The sequence below is a fragment of the Convolutriloba macropyga genome, chromosome 8 (genome assembly GCF_964194025.1).
Source record: "Convolutriloba macropyga chromosome 8, txConMacr16.3, whole genome shotgun sequence".
NCBI lineage: Eukaryota > Metazoa > Xenacoelomorpha > Acoela > Convolutidae > Convolutriloba > Convolutriloba macropyga.
The window spans coordinates 14660763-14679828 of record NC_134475.1 but is presented as its reverse complement, the minus strand read 5'-3'; the positions used below and the strand labels follow the sequence as shown (position 1 = coordinate 14679828).

Here is a 19066-nt window from a genome sequence, read left to right as displayed (position 1 = left end):
AAAAAGAGTCAAATCGAAAAATGCTGACGCTTATTTTGCGTTCACCTTTCTCTCAACTAAGAGTTTCATTACGCCATTTCTTAATTTTAGATCTTATCGAAAAACATGAATAAAAATCTTTGAAAATTTTGAACATTGTAACTTATTTGCTTTGTGAAATGAAAAACAGGCCAGCACTTTTCTATCCTTATCGATCTTCAACAATTTCAGCGAAAATATAGCTGAACAACAAATTTTGTGAATCTATTCTTTCTCGTCACCCAGTCTCGCCTTTGACCTCGACTGATAATTAATTATTGTTACTAAACATCAATATCGTGTTCAGATCAATATTTTATGCCAACCATTAAACTAAATTCATGAGAAAGTCTGTTATTTCTTTTGGCAATCGTTTAAACGACCTTTTACATTTTTGACCTGTATAACGTTGAGTTGATGCTTCTTGACCTTTTATCTAAAATAAGCAATTTTGGTCACAGTTTAACTGATTACATATTGAGCACCTGACATGCGTTGCATTTCACCCCACAAATCAAGACGCAAATTTTGGCAACACATTTTGAGAGTAAAGGCCAGGAACTTCCCCATAGGAACTGAGTATTTTACTGAAAACTGCTGTATTTTAAAGGCTCTTATCTCGTCCTAAATTTCAACCCAAAATAACATCAGAAATTTGAAGCCCCACTTTGCCTAGAGAAAAGCAAGCGGGTATATATAGTTATAAGTCCGTCACAAAAATAGAAAATACGATCTAAGCAGTGTACGCTACGCTACATACAAATCAAACAAAAAATTGGGAGTAGGAAAGCGACCAAAAAGTGCTTTACGGGAAGGTGCTGGGGCTAAAAGGGGGACAGGGGTGAAAACAAATCTATATGCTGTCAAAATCACCCCACGCCCACCCCAAGATAAAAAGTTTAGCGAAGCGCTTATTTTGCGCAATATCAGACCTCTGTAGCAAGACCTTCTGTCAGTGAAAAAAAGTAGTGCTTGGAAAAGTGGTAGATTTGATAGAGAAAGGGGTAAAAAAGGAAAAAAAAGGAAGAAAAGAGGAAAAAATAGATAAAAGTAAAAGGCTGAGAAAACAGAGAATTTTGGACAGGCATTGACGTTAGCAAAGTTAGAGGTGATGCTAAAAATAAGGACAGCTTGTCAAAAAACCAAAATGAGGCAAAAGTAATACATTCAAACTAATTGAGCCCCACTCAATTCTGAGAGCTGTTTATTAACCTAATAAATTTTAAGAACTCGATGGCATCTGGAGTTTACAGGTCATGGCCCGAGAAAAACGGATCCATTTATCACACTTTGATAGGGCCGTTCCCAATAAAAGAAAACGGCAGACTAAAACTCACAGACAAGATTGACAAACAAAACAAAAGCTAAAAATTTCAACGTAAAAAATTAAAAAGGGCTTTCTTTCTCTGCCGTCAATTTCTCAAATATGTTTCTAAATAAATATGTGCAAAATTACACATACATACAAATATGTATATGTATAAATATAAAACCAAGGCTTGGAGTGCTAGTTTCGTGACTGTGTAAAATAACTGATAAAATCAGAATAATCCTTGAACGTACACAACTTTTTATATTTGTAAAATTTTATATTTAAGAAAACAAGGCAAAGTTCTAAACTTTATAATCAAAGTTCGCCGTTAAGGCGATGTACACAATCAAAAAAATCTTATTGCTAAATCCACTATTCAAAAGAATTCGAATTTATTTACTTGCTAGGAGGCTCATGTCTCATTGCGTATAATTTACAAAGTATTTGAGTCAGTTTTTGTCATGACATCATAGATTAAAACGGTTAGATATCTAAAGACTAAAGATTTGCCTATTTTCAGCCTAAATCCGAGAATGGAAGAAATTACGCTAGTGGTTACATGTGCATGTTAATTTTCTAATATTATACTCTATGTGCAATAGATACTATCATCTGCAATAAGTTTTTTTTTTAAAAATTTGCATTATCACAAGGTTTTCCAAGTCTAAAAACATAGTTATCGATTCCTCAGCTTGTGAAAACATCGTGTACATGACATATATCATACTATGAAGCAGATATCTCTGAAAACAGTTTGAAATTAAAAACTACTCTTCGATGCCCTGTTTTTGCTCCGTTTTTCTAACTTTCCGTTTTCAGTTATCCTCACAGGAAAGTGAAATCCTCAAAACATTCATTAATACCAGTTTCCTTGTTAGCCTTTTCAATCTACATGAAAAAAATGGCAAATGTATTTTTTAAATACATGCATTTTAAACAATAGCAGTTTTTGAGCGAATTCTTGTTTAACCTCAGGCGCAGAATTGATTCAAATTCACCTCAGCACAACGTCAATACGTCAGCATAGCTGGAGTATGGTGCCAAAATAAACAAAGTCTCAAAATAAAACCAGATTGAAACTTGGCAAAGTAATCACTGATATGATTAGATTAGTCGAATGCGTTTGAAGCGGAACTAGCGTTAGGAAGTCAAATGCGGTACTAAACATAGAAAAAGTAGTCACCGCATACTATTTGAGAAGCTTCTGCGACCAAGTAAAATGTCCAGGATATCATCAGGACAAAAACTGGGACATCTATTCAAAGAGTTCATGTATAGAGGTTAGATAAGTTAAAAAGAGAAAAATAAAAGATTCAAGTTCAAATTTGGCAGGAAATTCTTAGGGACCTTTTTATTTTTCCTATACCAATGAAGAAAAAAACTCGAGGTTCGGATATCGAAAGGTTGTGTTAGCAAAACATTGAATTTTGGTCCAAATGCCATTACGAGATTTGTACTAGCCATCGCGTATCATGGAATCAGGTCAAAATACCCAAGTTTCCCGAACTTTATACCGTATAGTTCAAATTATCAGAAAGACTAATTAGCAAAATTTGTGTTAATAATCCAGATCATTTATAGTGTAACTGCCACCACCATGGGTCAGCGACCTGTGGGACTTGATATCAAAGAATCATAAAAACCAAATATGGGACGAATCTAACCGAGAGTGATAAAAACATGCTTGATGTTTGTCACATGCCAACTGGCATTTTGTAATCGAACTACTGACCATAAACATCAAAAGGAATCAATTTAATTTTATTGAGTATTTTAGCATTGGGTTAAATGTCATGGAGCCGCTCATCAATAATTGATGTTAATATTGTGTCGCAACTTAATGACAATAAAATTAAACAGTAATGACCTACCCGGGGAAATGTCGCACCAACAATGTCAATAACAGTCAATACTCTCAAAAACTTTTAACCTAATCCCGATTAACGTGCGATATTTCTTTTAAAAAATAGAAATACTAGCTTTCAATGAGTACAAAAACAATAGTCGGATGAAAACTCAATAAATTTAACACGAAGATTCCTAAAAATTTGAAATTTGTTCACAACCTACAAACTTGAACAAGTCGGAGTAAGTCAATAATCAAATGACAGACAAGAAATATTGAATAAATGAAGTCGTTTAAAATCGGACAGTTTGTTAATCATATGTGTCCTCGCCTGTTTGCTGAGCAACATATGCTTTAAGCATTTTCGAAATCGAAAAAGGACATAAGGCGTGTCAGAGGTCATGTGTACAAAACGAAGATAATTAAGTACTTACGCATTCTTTCAAGAGGACTACCAATGTAAAACCGCAATATCTCCCATTTTACCATCGAAACACACTGGTGTAGCTTTTTCTTTCACTATAAATGATCTATCATGGTCCAACCTCATCTCTGCTCAAAAAACATAATGCCCCCTCCAACTCTGGCTGTGAAAAATCTAAAAACAGGGACTGCAATTGAAATGACCTTTCGTCTTAGATCTCTAAAAAAGAATTAATTGTTACCAACAATGAGTTCAAATCGTTTGGAGCTAATAATGACAAGAACCAACAAAAGCAATTTTTATCAAAAAAACTATTAAATATATTCAATGGAAAATATTTAACGTCTAATAAACACTGCTCGTATGTGCTAAAAAAACTTAAATAGGAGTACACAAAAATGGCGAAAACTCGATTGGGCAAAGCCAATTTTTGTAGTTCTTACATGATGATAGTCGAGAGGTAAGGTGTGTGATTCACACGTCAAAGATTGAGAGTTCAATCCCTTGCCTCCGTGAAGCTGACTGTGTGAGGATGAGCTTTTACTTAACCTTAGCTTCAGGTTGACCATAGACTGATCAATGTTGGCTGCAATGCTGGTGCCACGTGAAAGTTTCAGGCGCAAAAAAAAGACTATAGTCACCAAAAAAGAGCGATGCTGCTCATAAAAAGACCAGTCTGAAATATGGAGAATAATAAGAAAAAGGGCAGCTGATAACAGCCTTCTGTAGTACTAATGATGTTCCGCTGCGATTACGCAGGAACTATAATTATTTAATTATTACTATTCAGCATTAAATATCAAACTTGTCTGTCCTGTTCTCCACTCTTTCCCTTGTAACTGTTGGTAAAAAAATTTTTTCCTGGATTTTTCCGAGGGTTGTAGAAATAAAACAGTTTGAAAAACAGTACATTTTACAAGCACTATATTGACTCATTTTCAAGTAAGGAAAATTCTAGGGAAACTTGAGAACTTTGCAGCGTCAATTGGATTTAGAAGTCTTCACCTAATTTCCTCAAAATGTTAGTTGAAGATTTTCGTATAATGACAACTCAAATTGGCCCCGCCTAATATCCTACACCCTTAAAAAATCATTTGTATTCCAATACCATGTACAATGTGAAAAAAAACGTGTTACAACGTTAGCAGATTATAGCAACAATACAAAGTTCCCTTTTCTATGAAAAAAAGTTTCTCTCGAGAAAAATCTCTTGCGAACAAAAAAGGAACAATGATGAAGATGTAAAAATACACATATCGGGAAAAGAAACAGTTGCCGTCTTAAACAGCAATTAAAAACACTTCCACGATCATACACAGTGTTGTATGAGGCATAGAATACTTAGCATATTAAACACATAACAACTGCGAAACAGACTTACATGACTTAAAATAAAAAAAGGAAGGAAAGAATAAACAGGATAGATAAGGAGATTAATCGAGGCAGTTTGCGATGAAGTCTATACAAACCACTTAAAAAAGTCTTGTAATGTATTTGATAATCCAATTTTCCCTAAAACTCACACTGCTCATTACACAGGAGAAGTCTTTCATTGAGTTTACACGCGATTAGATTTAAACTCAAATGATCTTAATATTAGTGTTAAATTCACTTAGAGTGATTTAAAAAACATTTATGACAAAAAAACAAATTACGCAACTCAACTAAAACTCACTGCTAATGAGTAACAAGCGACATACCTCACTTATGTGAGAGTATTTGCCATCGGCCGACATGAAAAGATGAACAAAATTTCCGTTTTCAGCTTATAAGCGTGAAGAAATGCAAATAAACAAAAACCATGAAAAACTGAATCATATCTAAATTCAGCTTCGCAACCAGTCATTTTCTTATTGTGGCGCAGCAATCCTCGATTCTTCCCGAAACGGTTAAGTTAGAAAAAAACTTTCATTGCAGCCCTCGTAACATGTCGCTCCTCCCCTCAATTAGGTTCTAGACCCACTAAGCTGGAAAAGGAAAGGCTGCAATGAGATTTTGGTTCACTTTTGCAATGGGATTCTATTCGTCTTACAGAGGACACGAACTTGAAGGTACCGACAAAAATTATCTACTTATAATTGATGGCTCGGTTATCTCACCCTATGATGATGACGGCGAAGTCTAGGACATTCCAGGGGTCTCTTAGGTACGTGTACTTGTTCAGCATGAATCCTCTCGCTGTCACTCGGATCATCATCTCAATTGTGTAGAAGGCCTTTAAACAGACAAACAATGCAAGCAAACAAACAAATAATAAAAAAAAACATAATTAACAAACTCTGAACAATGCGAGGAAAAGTGGACATATTGAGCGTATTAACGATGACCCCCCCCCCCCCCAAAATGAAAAATCCCCCCAATAGAAAATCCTACCACTTATTAAGCGACACAAGCCATTATCTATAGAAAACCTATTGAAACAATTTTGTTCACGATGAGAGGAGGATGAGAGAGTTCCCTAGTAGTGTCATTGTGTCCTGGTTGTTTTAGTCTTACCTGGAACACGTACTCGGCGACCTTGACCTGATTGCTTAGGCCGAGGAAGACGCAATTGATGAGGATGCATAAGATGACAACAGCATCGAACCACTGGTTCGTGGCAATGAACAGGGCGCCCTTCCTCACAATGTCCAGAGGACCCAGCACCCACATGGCACGCGTCGCACTGAACCTGTAGATTGAGTGCTTCCCCATCCGCTTGCTGATTATGACGAACGTCTAAATACCAATCTCGTTAAAATCCAGCACTTTGGCGGCGTGTGTTTTCACGCTCCATTCAATTTGATAAATTTGTTTTTTTAACAATTCGTTTTTTTTTTACACGATATGCTCCGACAAAACAGCCCAAAGGTCTATATCACAGTCCCAACCAAAATAGTCCCACATAGCGTCACAAAATTAAAGACGGTTATCTAATAGATCAAACAGAAAGCGCATCTTCCATCGCAAAATCAACAATAGCGATAGCTGAGTGGACAGTATCTCGGATTCACGCACGGATATCGCTGGTTCAAGATCAGTTCTGATTTTCATATGATTATCACAACAGTACCAGTGTTCAATTATGAATCAAGGTCTTCAAGGTCTTTGACCAGTGGAATTTAATCCGCCCATTTCCCAGTTATCTGATTGCTAAAGCAAGTTGTCAAATTTTGTCAAAATTTCTGAGATTTCGAGTTATTAATGGATTAAACCGAGAAAGAAACTGATTGAAACTGTTAAGAACAGCTAAGAAAAAAAGTAGTCTAGTATGCATTAATTTATAATCGAATATAACTCTGTTTTCAAATTTTGTATGTGACCATTCAACGGATAGTTTATTCGACTGCTTTAATTGGCCGTGTTCAAAAAATACTTGTGCTCATATTACCCCATTATCGGATACAAAATCATGTACCTCTGAATTTTAGTGATGGGCGGTTATCAAGAATACTAACATGACCTGATACTTTACAACGAAAGCCATAATGAGTTTAAAAACATGAATTAAATTTTCCGATAAGTTTCTAAAAAAAGGTTCATAAAAAATTCAACAAGGATAAGTGAGGGATCCAATTCTTTTTGCCTGGGGTTTAACATCACAAAGAACGCGTCCTGTTCAGGCCTTTGCAAATTCATTTCACAAATTTATTCCAAAATTGTTCACTGGCCGAGTGATCAAAGATAACCCCGTAGGGTATTTCCTAAACCGGAAAAGCTACATTACCAAATATTTCCCAATTTAAGCAGGCACATAAAATAATGTTATTCTAGTGTGGCGGGAATTTATCGGTCAACAAAACCGAAAAGGCAGAAAGAAAAGGTTTTCCTTTCCATCCGGATTTGATTCAAGCTGACAAAACAAGACTGAGCTAAGTGAACTTAAACAAAGCCAAGCTGAACTGATTGCATTAAGCACCTGAGATTACTCTAGGGGTAAACAGTATTAACTTGAGTTATAAACTGGTAATAATTTTATGCTTTTTAATTCAATTTACAACACACGAGTCCATCGCTCAATAAAGCCATGGACAACTAATTAAGTCGAGCAGTGAAAAAAGAGCTGAAGAGTTGCTTTTATGGTGCAATAATTGTGCCATTTTTCCCATTCAGTATCCCCAATATCACAATGTTAATTTAATGAATTTTTCAAGGAGTCAAATTCTCTCATTGAATTGACGTGAAGGTCTCTCCGAAAAAAGCACTCAAGTGTATTCTTTTTCAGTTGTGATTTGACTTAATTAAAGAATGTGACTGAAAAAAGCAGCAAAATCCTTCTCATTCAGCGCTCCTTAAAAAAATTGCAACTGAAAAAAACTTTTTGTCTGTTTCCCCACCACCCCTATCTTAGTGGGTAAATATAATTTGCAACCCCGTGCCATAATTGTACATAATGATTTCTATGTAATGGCAGGTGCTCTGTTACTGGGGGCAGCAAAACGTCCTGGGGGGTTGCATTTTTTCTTTAAATATGGGCGGGGAAGTAATAATAATTCACACCGTCCTAAAATTCACGCCCTCAGCAGGTCTGGTCAAAAGCAATCTTAATAGAGAGATCATTGGGTTGCATACTTTTTGGCGTCTTCGATTGCTATCGATTTCCTCAAGAGGTATGCCTTCCAATTCAGGCGAAAGGGGCTCGTAGGTCGAGGGCAAATTCTTCCCCTCGTCCAGATCAGAGTTGGGTCTGTCTTCTTCTAAAGAGTGGTCAGCACCCTCCGTCACGCACAGACGAGGGAGGCACCCACAACATTTGGCCTCGTTTTGGGCTCTCTGCTGGGCTTCCAGAGCCAGAGCAATTGATAAGCTTCTCTGGCTAATGGAGAGGCGGGGAGGGAAGTCGCCACCAGCACCTAACAAAGAGGGTCCAAATACAGATTTCTCTTTCCACAAGTCATTTTATTAACCCCTGCAAAACATGTTGCAATTTAGTGCGCTCCAAGTTTTAGTAATTAGGATATAATTTTGGCTTTTCGACTCTCCGGTGTCGAAATTACCCCAAAACGAAATCATTTTTAGATCCCCTCCAAAGAAAGTTCCCCAAAAGGACGTAAGAATAGGCCATATACCTTTTCCATTATACCCCCCCCCCCTACACAGAGAATCTCTATCCTAAAGCCTCAGAGGGCCTCTAACCTTTTTTATAAGGGGTTATGATAATAATTTTTTGCTTGTGAGGTTCTATGTAGAGTGTACCTGTAGGTTGCGAGCCTGGGACGGCTAGTGAGTTAGACATGCTTTTGTTGATTCGAGTGTGTTCATCGTTGTTGTCGTCCCCTCCCCCTCCCCCTCCTGCAGCTGTTGAGTCTCCGTGTGAGTTGCTGCCATGAGTACCGCGACCACCTATTCAACATAAATATAAATCTAACATATGATAGTGGGTAAGAAATAAAATAATATCTGATAAAGTAACCCAACTTTTCCGACCATTCTGAAATTTCCTGCTCAATAAACCACTTACAAGTTTGTTTTTTGAAGGGTGAAAACACCTAATTTGGAGCAAAAAATAGGTGACTATTGTACTCGTATAGGAAAAAAAACCAAAACTACGCAAGCTTCTCCCCTAAAAAATAATTAATAAATTGATTTTAAAAGGGGGAGCCAGCTGATCATGATAGCAACGAATTCGAATTAATCAACGCCCTGGAGATCAAATTTTTGTTTTTTTATTAAAAAATCTCAAAAAATAAAGAGTGGCAAAAACAGCAATCATTAAGTAGGCAAGGATGGCAAAGTTTGGTTGAGCTATGGACTACTGAAACAGAAATCAATGTAAAATATCATTCAACGTTTTCCGCAGTTTCTGAATTTCCCGGTAAATTTCTTAAAGGTCTTTTTTTCAAACATCTCAAATTAGTTATCAGTATCAATATCTGACCAAATTCAGTTACTTATCAGACCAAACTGTTACTTTTCATCATTCATCAATTCATAAATGCTGATATTTTCACAATTATTCAATAATAATAAGCAGTTTTCCCACTCGATTGCCGTTTCTGAGGTAAAAAAAACTTCAAAATTGTTAGTTAACGTTTTTTTTTAATTTTCAGACAAGTTGCTGGCAATTACTTCAAGTAACTCTCACTGATGCTAATCGCCAATCTATCGAAACATTTCGAATTTCCAATTATTCTTAAGGGTGAAATTAAAAAAAACATTTACTTTACTGCTAAGAAAACCTTCTCACGCCTGTTAAAAAGATTCATCCAGCTATGTTTTATCTTCGTATCACCACATCAAGTGTTAGGTTAGCAACCGAAAAATCGGTTATATGGCAATTTAACCAAGGCCATTTTTGCCCTCTATGTCAACTTACCCAATAACCTTTCATCTTTCGTTCAATAATCTGATTACAAATTAGCAGTAATTATTAAAAGCACATTTTAACATACTTAAGCAGACAATATAATCCCATGTTCGGCTGTGATAGTTTCATAACAAGTTCCAGGGGCTATTTTATTGTTCCACCTCACTTTAGTCCGGAGCAAACAATATGCTCAACTGTTTTTTTCATTCAGTCAATTTTCGCCCATCCAAATTCATAGCATTAGTTGTGAGCGGTATCATTAAGAATGAAATAATAAAAAATGTCGCATTTCGCTTTTGCCGTTCAAAATTTTGTGAATGATAACCTCAGCTTCATTGTTTTGTTCACATTTTTGTTGAAATTTTAGAAAATATGATTAAAATTGTCCTATTGGCTCTACGTTTAAAGATAAAAACTATGCTGAATTGTTCGAAATGACTCTTTGCCTACAATTAAGGATTTTCATTGAAATAAAATTGGAACCAGATACGCTTCATTAGCCACTTTGTCTAAAATGAAAGGTAGCGCAGATATGAAAACCACTGGAGAAATCTTTGTGTACTCAGATTAGGGCTAATTTTACTTCTGGTTCCTCGGAAAGTGATATGCAACAAACAATTTGGCATTCACCTAATTTAAACCAAATTTATCAAAACTGCATCAACTATTTTCGATTTAAAAAGATTTTCCTTCCCCAAAATATCTATTAAACAATTAGTAGAAACTATTACGTTTTTAAGCAGACGCGCAGCAATAAGAAGGGCAGTTTTGGTCTCGTCGTTCACTTTTGTAATGAAAAATTGTTCGGATTAAATATTGGCGTGACTTTGAAACTAATTGTTTTCAAAAAGTATTTTTGTTATTTTGGTCGTAATTAATGCTGATTACTTTATTCGATTTTTTGTTTGTCTTGTCTTTTAGTCTCGTTAATGGTAGGTATCATCGGCCCTCCAATGGGGCAGTATTTATTGTTTTTTAGTTCAAGTCGATTTTTCAGATGGATTTAACAATTGCTTTTGAACAAAAGAAGAATGCTTGAAGTTTTCTATCCCTCCCTGATTTGGTGGACAATTAAGTCAAAAATATGGTTTAGTGGGGTCCAAACATTTTCTGCAAACTCACGTTACCGAGCCTCCTTGTTATATAATCGGCTAAATAGTCGTTCCGAAAGGGGCAATTTCGGTATAATGGCATTGGGTATAAGGCATTAGGTCTGAGATCCAAAAATCAAAAAACTAAATCAATTGCAAACAGATTTTGAACAGACGCTGCATTAAAATCTATTACAAGGTTTATGGTTTGCAAAAGGGCTTTTAGAGACTTTAAATTCGCCAATCAGGTTATCTGAACATCAATTTTATTCTGTCTAGCTTCACCATCAGTAAAGCTTTACCATCATGGTCGCATCCATGATTTCAAGCCCAAAAATTTCAATTCGATTAAGCTCCAGATAAGAAAAACAATATACGATCGATTAATCGCCCAAAAAGTAAAACCCCCGAAAACAAAAAAAAAAACAGCATAGCAATGTTTTGAGTTCACAAAATTAGAGCGAACTACGAAAATTAACAAAACTAAGGAAAAAAATAATAAACAGCCCACCCATCAATTGCACAAAAATATCATTAACCAACTGTTAACCAGATTAACGATAGCTTAAGTGACTGACAGTACGCTGACACTAATCATATATAAGTACTTAACAACAACAATCAGCAAGGACAAGAAAATGTGTCTCAACATCATCATTTCCAAAAAGCAAAGAAAATTAGGGAGCTAAAGATCACAGCTCATCTAATTTTCAGTGAATCAAAGCTCAAATCTTAGCAGGACAAGAGGCGCACCAAACCAAATCCAAGAAAAAGTTCATAACATCTAGACCCTCTGCATAAGATAAATGCAAACACAACTAAACAGGGCTGCCACCAAAATAAATAAAGTATACAAAAGGTGTTTTAGAGGCAGGCGTGACATTACAGAAGCTTAAAAACACTTAACTCTGGCCGCAAGACTACGCTGTTGGACAAATGAACCGACCCGCACGCATGCGCACTAGCAAACAAACGGAGACAGATAGATACCCTCACGTGACCGGTCAATTGGCCGACATACAAATTAGCCGACACACCTTTTAGCCGACACTTGAGCAAATATAACTACTCGAAAACCACAGTTCACGATAATTACCCGCTTATTAAGCGGTGGAAGTAGCGTCCCTTAGCTGTAAAACAAACATTAATTGGCTATTATGCTTGCTATTTTGGCCATGCCTCAGCGGCCCGTGGGACTTGATATGAATCTATCACAACCGAACAAATTATTACGGCCGAACATAATTAAGGCGACGCTTCTAATAACACTATTTAAATTTCACAGTTTTGATTTCGGTCTTTTTCATGTCGTCTTGATGAAATCTGTCGGCCAAATGGCGTGTCTTCTAATATGTGTGTCGGCTAATACCCCTAGCCCCATACCCACATACACGTACAAAACAATTCAAAACACAATATGCACCAGACACTTACTTCCAAAAGGCAGCGATACGTCAATTTCAAAAGGGTTCATCAAAAACAGGCGCGAAAACTACCATGATGGCTCGCGTCAAGGCTGAAACTCATTTTTGTTGGTTTTTGAAAATAGAACAAAAACAATTTTTCACACAGCTAAATTATTACTACTAAAAAATTAAATTAAGAAATTATAATATCGAAAATCGAACACTGCTCTCTTGTGCTGACTGGTTGACTAAGAAACAATTGAAAAAATGATCGACGAAACAAAACACAGGAAGATAAATACAGAAAAAACCGTTCTTTTGTAACCTAAGCAATTCTTGAATTTATAAAATCAAAAATGGTTAAGCATGTAAAAAAACAGTTTTTAAGGATATTATTCAAACCTAGAGTTGAAGAAAATAAGAGTTTCAAGCCAGAGGAAAATTACCATCACTGCGAGAGTTTCTAAAAACCGTATTCTTAAACTGTGGGAAGTTGAGATGTCGAGTATAGTTGTGGTTTCTACGGAATCGCAGTGGAACAACATTAGGTCGCATCGGCTTGTTCTCACAGTCCTTTTTTATTATTTTACCCCACATTTAATGCAGTTCTTTTTATGCTTCATTGCTTTTTGGTGACTAGAACCACTTTTTGTGCCTAAAAATTGCAGTCACAAGTGGTTAGGATACGGTCCACTTTAAGCTATGGTTACGTGAGAGCTCATCCTCACACAGCTGGCTTCACAGGATTGAAATCTGAATCAATTGTATGTGCATCACCCAATACCTCTCGGATATCACGTCAGACAAAATCAATTTAGGAGCAGCATTAAACTTACAAGCATTCAAAACAAAAAGAAGATCGCGTTGATTTTTCTAAGTTTTATAAACAATTTTTGAGAAAGATATCAAATTATCAAAAAAGTGCTATGAATTTGTTCATTTATGAGATATGCACAACAAATTACAGTTATGAAACAATCCGACAAATTACTATACAAACCATCAGAGTTGCAAGCAACAGATGCATAGTAATCGACTGTGAAAACTGTTTATGCAAAGCAACATCGACGAAAAATGTTTTTCAAAGTTTTTAATGCTTCTGTTTGCTAAAATTTATGACAAAAGGAATCTCCAACGTCAATGCTTCCGCACAGCTAATTCCCGCCTTGCACTAAAAAGAATTATTTATCCAGCTGAGGCCAAATAATACAAAAAATTAAGTTCAATTTTTTCCTTCGAATTTTTTTTCAGAATCACTTGCAGCATCTCCGAGCAGATAGGTACCTAGCGGTATCAATTGCAGTTTATTTTACTTTGGGATAATTTAGTAAAAACAATGATTTTAATAGGGCTTCAGCCATTATTTGCAAAGAAAGTTAATGTTAGATATAATTGCATAGATAGTTCGATTGAAATTTTGGTTCAAATTCTGCAGAACCAGACAGCTAGACAAACAAAACACTATTCCCGCCAGTTTAATTCCACCATTTATGATTGACAGTATTCTGCCGGCAAAATTGTCCTGAAATTTTAAGAGCAAATTTTGCAAATTCTCCAATGGGCCTCTTCCTTTCTTTATCAACCAAAAACTTTCATTAAAAACTCGCACTTCGAAAACCACAAAACGACAGCTCAGGATCAAAAACTCCTGTTCCTCCTCCTGAATTGCAGAAATATTAAAACTATTTACCAGAAAAATTTTTGAGAAAAACTACGCAAAATTCCAAATTTTTGAAAATACTAATAAGTAACAATTAGTATTGAAAAAGTAACAATTTGACAGTTTCGTATTCAAATTATTTGACGGAACAAAAAATAAATTCAAAGAGAAAAGAAAATTGAAAGGAATGATAAAACCAAAATACTAAGACTTATTACCGCTTTAGTTCTGTTACATAGACTTTCTCAGAAATTGTTAATTTTAATTTGATTATTTGTTCACATAAAATCAACTGATTTTTTAAACTTAGAAAAATTATGCTTTATCTAGGGTAGAAGAACAAACTCAGTTGCTCAAACTCACAATTTGGTGAAGCTTGCGAACTTCTAATTGATTAGATATGCAACAAATCAGCCAATGATGAGCTTTAATAAAACTAAATTTTTTGACTGACTGTTGACACTTCAGCACTATTTATATACACAACAAATAAAAAAATCAACAGAAAAATGCATAGAGTTTTCTACTGAACTCCAGCTCTCATGTATTTTTCAGTACTAAATCAACCAAAACTATTTTTTATAAAATTTTGATGCATATAAAAAGCTGCAAAGAGCTTCTCGATGCCTAGTTTCTGTTAACTAAGAATAGTTGTTGGCGCCATACCTTTTTTGGGATAATTTTATTGCCGATTCGATAAATTGATGTTGAAAAATGAACCTCGAAAAACCCACCGACCCCTTGCATGAAAAGTTATCATCGAGTGACAAAAACCAAATTCTGCATTCTAGTGCTAAGGGTGCTTCACAGATGTGCCAACTGTCATGACACAGCTCGTCCCACAAGTATGGCAATTAGCACTTGAATGGTGCCAATTAACATTTTTTGGATATTTTTGCTTTTATGTCCTAAATTCATACATTATATTGGATGTTACGCTAAGTGAAGCTTTATCGGTGGTATACTCAAGGCCAACAATCAAATGTGCTTAGCTGATCTTTGGACGCATCAAGAATTCTTGATACAAATTTGACTCTTACTGAAAATTTTATTTGGTCACATAGCTCACGTTTTGATGATAATTACTTCTTTACATTCGTCCGTTGATAGCTTTGTTATTGCCAACTTATTGTAATTGAATTAACTCGAGTGGAAAACGGAAAACTATGACAGTGGGCAAAAGGTTAGAAGCATCACCATTTTGTGACGATAATTGACTTTGTTTACTAAGTTAACGAAACATTGGTCTTCTCCAGCAAGCCTAAGATACAGTCTATTACAAAATTAAATTGTTGCAAGTTGAAACATGAAAAAAGTTGAATATTTAACTCTTCAAAGACAGGGCCGGTGTCATCTTCGTGAGACAGTACGCGAAAGCCAAAGGATTTCACTGGGTACTCGTTACAATAGCAACGAAACATAATGTAAAAATTGGTTCAGGGTCTCAGTTAACTATTCCAGCAAACTCAGTTGAATTTGTAACAGAAAAATCTTCTAAAACTTCTAAATATTACCAGCAAAATAAAATTGAAAAATCCCCTTTGCTGGCTTATTCTAGATAATAGTTAAGATTTTCAAAAACCTCAGCTCTTCAGCAAAAAAAGGAAACCCGTTAGCAGACTCTTTCTATCCTGTAAGGGCTTTCAAATGATACCATTCATGCCCTTCTTCGACTAATATTTTGGAGGTTAAAATGACAGAACAAAACGCCAGTCTCGCACAGAGTTCTTTCCCGTTTTACAAGAGGTCGGAAAAAAGTAATGGACACCTGATAATGCTATCCTTACTTTACATTAATAGAAAACAACGACATGGAGTTCTCTAAATATTTAGAAAATAATTAGAATAGAAAACAATCGGAAAGTCGAGAAAAGATACTGATTTTTTCAAAAGTAATTTTTATTTATTTTGGCTTTTGTTTTTTTTGTTTTTCTTTTGTTGAAAGACGGCTCAATGAGTTTGTGCATGGAACAGAAAGCTCCCGCATAGTTCTTGATAGAAAAGAGTCTTCCGTCCCTAGTGACATGCAGCTCTTTAACTTCTAAGATTTCTATGTCACTAGGGGCGAAAGAAGAGACCCCAGATCTCTTCAGGTAGATGAAACCAATGTACACTAACTATGCATCATGAGACGGAGGCAGTCACGTGTGAGGGGTCTGATATGCGAGTGGGTTTCCAGGTTGAGGAAGGGATCAACCCCGGCCCCTCCACCCCCATCTTCCGGGCTAGCCGCTGCAGGTGCCGGGGTCACTGCAGCTGTCATCGCTTCTCTCGCTGTCTCGATTCGACGTAATTTGAGCTGCTGACAACTGTTTTAGGTCACTTTTTAGAATGTTTGCAGTGTAAAACGATTCTTGACTTGTCTGTGTACAGTTATAACTAACTTGGATATAACTATTAGTTGTAACAAGGACAGCCAGTAACTAAGCTGCGAGAAACGCAGTGTTCGCGGAAACAAATAATAATAATAATAGTCACCAGTTTTTCATAAGAAAAATCAATAATTTGACACTGCTAATTTTGCCGAGCAAAACTGGGAAAAAGACGGAACAAAAGATGACCAGGAAAAATTAGTTTCTGATGATCGGGAATTGATGACAAAAAATGATAACTTCAAATGCTGGGATTACTGGAGTCATTGGAGCCAAAATTATTGTGAAAAATGTCGTTTTTAATGCGATCAATTTTATATCGAGACATTGCTCAAAATTGTTTGCAAACCAAGGCTAAAAAACAACATTCATATCTGTGATTCGTCGCTTCGTCAACATTATGTAATCAATAAGTTATGGAATCGGGGAAGACCATTTTATTGTATAATTGTGTTCCATTGAAATGTGATATCTTGTGTATGGAATTGAAGATTTCGAGGGCAATTGTGTAGAATAAGAGGATTGAAGTAATCCGCTTCCTTCCTTCAAATAATGTTGCTAATTTAGTTGCTTAATGAGGTACGTATATCTGCGCATGTATTGGTTTGAGACCTGAAGCAACAAGCAAGATAAACATGTAAATTTTGTGGACTTCGACGCGATTCCCCAGAAATTATCGCTTTCTATTTGATGACGGGGGAAGCAGCAAAAATGTTAATGATGGGATTAAGGAAACTAAACAGCTAAAATCGAACCAAAAACGTCGTTCAAAACCAACCTACCATCAGCTTTGCTTCAGTTGGTAAATCGCTCATACGCTCAGGAGGGGGAGGGGGGGATTAAGTCAGCAGCATTTCAATTTTATCTCATTATATTTTTTTTGAAAAAAAGGAGCGTTTCACAACATATTTAGACAGTCAAACGCCTTAATAGCTCAAAAACCACAGCTTAAAACAGTAAGAAAAAATTGACGTTCTTTTTGAAATTACCTCGAAATTGGTTATAGTTAGCTCTATTAACAACGAAACGTGTTCAGCAAAATATCAAGCACGGAAAAGCACAACTAGAGACTGTAGATATACAATTTGACGTTTTGAGAAGGCTCTACCAATTTTGCTTTCAAAGCGGAAGTAAAAATGAAGTATACACAAAGAAACAAGCATGAACAAGAGTTCTTTCACATGCTGCTGTACACTTATACCCAAATTTATTCCTCCCGCCCCCGAGCGAACCTAGAAATTGGGAAAGGGCTCGCGTAATTTCTCTCCCAAACTTTGATCTAGGAGAATAAAGAGGACCATGGGGATAGTTTTGGTATTGCGTCAATTCCAAACAAACTCTAACACAAACTAGCACTCTAATAACCGTTAGCTTATCTCGGATTTTAGCTGGTCTCACGTCCGGGCTAAAATGGATTGAATTAAATTGAATGTACCATAGCGTGGATCTATTAGTTGATAGTTGGGGGAGGGAGGGGGCGGGGGATAGTTGCTTGTTACCCACCAGAATTGTAATTGTCACTTTTTGCAAGAATTGCTGATATTCCGAAAGTTTGTGAATAAATTGGGAAAGCTTTCTCGTATGTACTTATAAGTTGCTAACGTAATAATAAACACGGCTTCAACTCAGGCGAACAATTTTATAATCCAAAAGCTGAGCACGGCAGCAAACCCAAGTTGCCCGCTCCGTTCACGGAATGAAGCGCCCAAAACTTAACTTACACTAACTTGGCACAGCTTTCAATAACTTGTGCCTTGGAATTCTGTTTTTATTTTGGGTCACTATGGGTGAAATACATTAATCCTGGCAAATCTCACACGTAATAGACGTATAGAAAGGGGGTACATGTGTGGCTGCGAAAGAAGCATTTTGCGACGCAAAACTATGCCCTATGGCGTCACAGAACTCTCACTGAGATTGCATAAACCCAAAACTGGTACTAAAACCCAGTTTTATAGCCAGAAGTATACCAGAACATTTTCAATAATTGTAACTGGTGATCTTACATTTGAAAGGAAAATCTGGGCAAAATTCCCTGAAATGTCGATAAAATGCCCAGCAAGTTAAGAAATGTCCACGATTTATAGACCCAAAAACAAATAATACCTTACAAAATTTCTACGGGGGTTTATCAAAATTGAAGTATGACGTCTTATATTTAACTTTTGACCACATAACTCCTGTTTGGTGCAAAAATTAAAACCAGACAAACCTCAAAGAAATTTCACAAAAGTTATCAAAACTGAACTGTTGCCCCAATAAATTGTAATAAAAATCGCAGCGCAAATTGCGACACATTTATAAAACTTTCAATTTGTAACTGAAGATAACTACATATGCAAACATGACTTCTATGCGTCTCCAAAGTTTTTAACGGAAATTCAGAACACGACTTGCAAAACTAAAGCACGCAATATATTTTGTACAATGTATCATGGTCAGTTGTTATCTTCAAGTTTCAGTAGTTTTAGTTTCAGTTCACAAGTGATGCAAGGCTGCCAACTGAGAATAAGACATTTTTGTTTGTTCAAAAACAAATACAGCCGCGAGTATCTTTGGACAAACCATTTACTAACAATAACTAATTTCTTACTTGAAATATTACATTTAAGTAAATAATACTTGACAGCTTTAGCTTGAAGAGACAAGCG

The 19066-nt window shown here is 36.0% G+C and overlaps 1 protein-coding gene across 13 annotated transcripts in view; it reads right to left on the bottom strand.

Moving 5' to 3' along the window:
- The window catches only part of LOC142344497 (sodium channel protein 1 brain-like), a 182220-nt gene that overhangs the window by 81118 nt on the left and 82036 nt on the right, over positions 1–19066 (bottom strand). For 8 of the 13 annotated variants that reach the window (XM_075396185.1, XM_075396182.1, XM_075396186.1 and 5 more), the window contains exons 2-6: positions 16162–17027; positions 8776–8922; positions 8152–8432; positions 6097–6318; positions 5700–5815 (exon numbers count right to left, since the gene is read on the bottom strand). In XM_075396185.1, the coding sequence (XP_075252300.1) occupies positions 5700–5815; positions 6097–6318; positions 8152–8432; positions 8776–8922; positions 16162–16306 (911 nt within the window). In that variant the 5' untranslated portion in view covers positions 16307–17027. The other 5 variants (XM_075396184.1, XM_075396179.1, XM_075396178.1 and 2 more) reach the window with 5 other exon arrangements.